This window comes from Centruroides sculpturatus, unplaced genomic scaffold, assembly GCF_000671375.1.
Source record: "Centruroides sculpturatus isolate CEXI.00-Female unplaced genomic scaffold, Cexi_2.0 scaffold194, whole genome shotgun sequence".
NCBI lineage: Eukaryota > Metazoa > Arthropoda > Arachnida > Scorpiones > Buthidae > Centruroides > Centruroides sculpturatus.
In genome coordinates, this window is record NW_019384455.1 from 158,541 (window position 1) to 163,002 (window position 4,462).

Genomic DNA, 4,462 nt, shown 5'->3' on the forward strand with positions numbered 1-4,462 from the left:
TATATATTTTATATTTTTTATTTTATAAAAACTATATGTTAATATAGATAATTTCCTAACATTAGTAAGTGAATTTAGAAATAAATTCACTTACTAACTTCTATTTAATCAGAATCATTTTATTTCTTACTTATATTGATTTTCCTCTCTTTAATAACCAGTACAGCTAAATTGTTCACCCATTGTCAAAAATAAAGAAATTTAGTTATGTACACAGAAACATCTAGATACTTATGTTACCATTATTTTATCTAAATAGATATATTCAAGATTTTTTTCACCCATGTTATTTTATATGGATAAAAATTTTTTTACTTTAGTTTTTTAAACAGTAATTTAAGTTTTTAAAAAGTTTATAAGTTTAATTACTGTATAACAACACATACATCAACAAAAAAAAATTTTATTTGTTGATGCATAGATTGATTTTTAGGCTTTCAACATTAACTTGAGATACCATATTTAATTTATGCCATCTTTAGCATTTTTTATTTATATAATTTGTACATATATATATTATTTTTTAAAAAGCAAGTTTATGCTTTGTATCACTTAAATATAAAATTTACTTTAGTTTCAATTATACTAAGATTTTGATTTGTTAAGTATATTTTTGTGAATAATAATTTTTATTAATTAAAACAATGTGCATTACCTGAATAATCAGAAAGCAGTGTAGCACAAATTACATTTGGTCTTCTGCATTGAGGTGGTTTATAATAACTATTTTCGCATTCTGGAAATTGGCAATAGTATTTTTTGTTATTATAAAATGCATAACGCTTGAGTTCTTTTTCAGAAATATCAAACAGTGATGAAATTTCCTCCTTCTGGAAAGCTCTCCAATGGTCAAGAATAGTATTATTTTCTTGCCATAATTTATGTACAAAAGACAATGATAGGTACCAACCAGTCCTGTTAATGCAAACATAAAATCAGAAATTAGATTTTATTAAAAGTTAAAAATAAATCTAGTATGTGATTCTTATACCTTCCAATTGGTCCCAAAGGACCACAGTCTGCTACATTTCCTGTTTGAACCCATTTTTCAGTGCTATTTCCTGGTCCCAGCCATACTTCAACATTTATCATAATATTTGGTACAAAGTTTTTTGATTTCTCTGGACATTTTCTAGAAATATAAGATTGTGAAATTATTTTAAGTAATCGCAGGAAAATTTAATGCAAACAGTTAAAAAAAAACTTACTCTGGGATTTTACAACCAGATATCTGTTGTAAAGTTGAGATAGAATTCCCTCCTTCAGTGGAAACCAAACGAACATCTGCATATCCTAGAACTTCTTTTAATAAGATGATCAAAATTTGTGATACTAATTTATGTGTAACCCTGTTGCTTACTTCTATAGTAATATTAAGATCCCTTCCAACATAGAAAACTTTAGTAGGAGCTACATTGACTAGATGAAAAAATACATATCATTATTAATAAAATATAATTTAAAATAATCATTTAATTTTTATTACATATTAGTAAACTTTTTCAATATCAAATTTTTTACTTATCATTACTTATAAACATTAAACATTGTTTTCATAAATCAATAAAACAAAATAATAAAAATAATGAGAAAATAAATTTTATATAATGTTGTGTAATGAATCCCTTATAAATATTGGATTTACCAATAGAATTTATAAATATATGTAATAACTAATGACTATAAAATATACTGTGTCTGCCTGTGTATATGTGCATGTGTACATGAGTATTTGCTTTGTATTTAGAAATTTTATATTAAGATATTAAAATATGATGAAATGATACATTTTGTTAGAATGACCCTGTTATTTAAAATATGAAGTTATTTCAATGACTATTATAAAAAATTATCATTAAATTTGATAAGTTCGTTGTAAATTCGTAAAGTTTTTTGAATATGAAAATGCAAGAAATAAAACAAGATGAATTTATTATTTAAAAAGATATTTTAACAATAAGTATGATTCAACTTATTATTATTATTATAATAAAAATATTTTAATTAATTTTAGTAGCAAAAACATCCTGTTGCTTCAAATATGTCAGCATACTAGTGCATTTTGTTTAGTGTCTCAATAAAAAGTAATGAAATCAATATTTTCAATATTGATGCAATAGTATTTCAACATAAAATTAGGATACTGGAACCATTAGAAGCAATTCCACTGAATAAATATACAGAATATTTTTGATAATCATTGTCAAATAATTAATATAACATACAATAATGATAAAAATCTTGTAATCATTCTTCATTATCCTCATTTTCCTGACTGGATTAAAATACAATCAGGTTTATATTATTTATATAATTTTAAAATTATAGCCAGTTTATATAACTGCTTTAATGATGAAACTGATTTGAAAAAATTCAACAACTATTGATAGTTACCATTATTTTCAAGGCAGGTTGGTTCACTGTTGACAGAGCACAGAGGCAGAATCAGTGCAATCACCGTCCACCAGACGTTGATTAGCATCATAATAAGTCGACTTCCATTGTCATCAGAAACTCTTCTTCGAAGAGACACTGGAAAAAAAAAAGATTTTAAATTTATATGCTACTAAATGCTGGGCATTAACATCCTAACACATTCAAGGAAACCGCGCCTCTGGTTTCCGCTAACTTTCAAATCGCTTTCCCTAGAAATTTCAGGGAGGGCAAAATATTTTCGTCCAAAATAAATAGATACCTATTAATATTAGAAGCGATAAAGTATTGATCGTAAAAAAAGTCTATTTTAACGCCAATTTGTCAAATTATACTTTCCGGTTTCTTATTTAGAGCAGGGTGTTCCAACGCTTTTTGCGATTTCAGGACGTACAGTATTAATTATAGGCTATGCCCTGACGTTCAGGAGTAATAAATTATGAAATCATCGTTAGAATTCCTCAAACATTTCGGAAATTATTTAAAAATCCGGTATGGAAGGGAACCCCCAAAAAAACTGCACGAGTCATAAATTGAACCATATTGTTTTAGAAGAGTGAATGTAAAATATAATCTATATATAGAAATTTAATTAATAATGCAAAGTAACAATTGTAACAAAAATAAGATAAATTAATTAGTCAATTNTAAACTATTAGACGTAAATAATTATAAATATTTAGGATATAGTTTCAACAAAAAATATATATTATATTATACAGTAGAGAGCAAAACTAGAATTGTTTTAGTAAAGAATATATTTATGAAAATGGAAAGGGTTTTATGTAATATTAACTAAATTTGCAGATTAGAGAAAGAATATTAAAATGCTATGTATGAAATGCATTATTATATGGTTTGAAAGTTACACATAGTAAACAACTATCCAATATATTCATATTGTTAAACAATCCCCAATATATAATCTGGCAGTCATTTGGTTTGAAAGTTGAATGTTATAAAAGATATAAAATAAAATGATCAGATATATTCAAAATGTGGATGTACTGTACAAAGAATTTAAGAATAGTTAAGTGCAAAGGATTACAAATAAAAAAGTATTATGGAAAATGAAGAAAAGAAAAGAATTAACAACTGTTATAAAGAAAATGAAATTGGTATACTTTGGATATATTCAAAGAAATTCAGTATACCATATCCTATAACTAAATGGAAAATGAAAGCTAATAAGAAAAAGACTTGATACACAAGGATGTACTAGAAGAAGAATCAAATTTTTGCTTATCAGGTATGCAATAAATGTACTTTGGTTGTTTTTCTCAATTGCACAAGAAGGAAAAATCTTGTAGGGATATATTAAAAGATGAATTAAGAAATTAGGTATATTAAAAATATCTTAGCAAATTCAACTTTTGAACAATAAACATTTTAAAAGCATTGTTATGAAATTTTGTAATTAGCATTCAGTTGTTTTTAAGCATAATACACTTAAAAATTATTATGAATGCACCTTGATTACTCTATTCCAGCTTCATTACCAACACTGGCATTTCATTTTCAACTATCCATGCCTGAAGATGGTCTGTTAATCAGGTTGAAAACAATTAGTTTTCTTTAAACTGCACCCATTGTTAAAGATGCATTGATTAATTTGGCTGAGACAACAGTTACTAGTTCATTCTTATTTATATGATTTTCTTTATTGTTAATTTTGTTAAAATTTAAAAATGTTTAATCAAATAGGTTAGGGAACATTTTTGTTAAGTAACATAAAACAACAGAAACCCTTTAAGATGCAGTCTTTTTATTTAAACTTCTAATGTTTTCAATCTACTTTATTTATAAAGTAGACTGTGCTTGCCAGTTACATCACCTGGAACTCGAAGCAATTCTTTGCTTCCAGACGTATTTAAACTTTAGATATACCCATGAATAATTGCATATGGTTATATCTAAAGTTTAAATATGTCTGGAGTGAAGAATTGCTTGGAAGTCCAGGTGACATAACTGGCAAGCACACTACATAGTAAGAGGAGGTTGCGGGTCCCACTCTGGGCTAGTTCTTTTT

At 26.0% G+C, this 4,462-nt stretch overlaps 1 protein-coding gene across 1 annotated transcript in view; it reads right to left on the minus strand.

The window, feature by feature from the left end:
* LOC111620653 (atrial natriuretic peptide receptor 2-like) overlaps positions 1-2,907 on the minus strand; it is a 32,049-nt gene extending 29,142 nt beyond the window's left edge. The window contains exons 1-4 of the mRNA XM_023362626.1: positions 2,395-2,907; positions 1,209-1,419; positions 992-1,132; positions 656-915 (exon numbers count right to left, since the gene is read on the minus strand). Coding sequence (XP_023218394.1) covers positions 656-915; positions 992-1,132; positions 1,209-1,419; positions 2,395-2,485 — 703 coding nt within the window. The 5' untranslated portion in view covers positions 2,486-2,907. The remainder of the gene's footprint in view (positions 1-655; positions 916-991; positions 1,133-1,208; positions 1,420-2,394) is intronic.
* Positions 2,908-4,462: the final 1,555 nt, after the last annotated feature.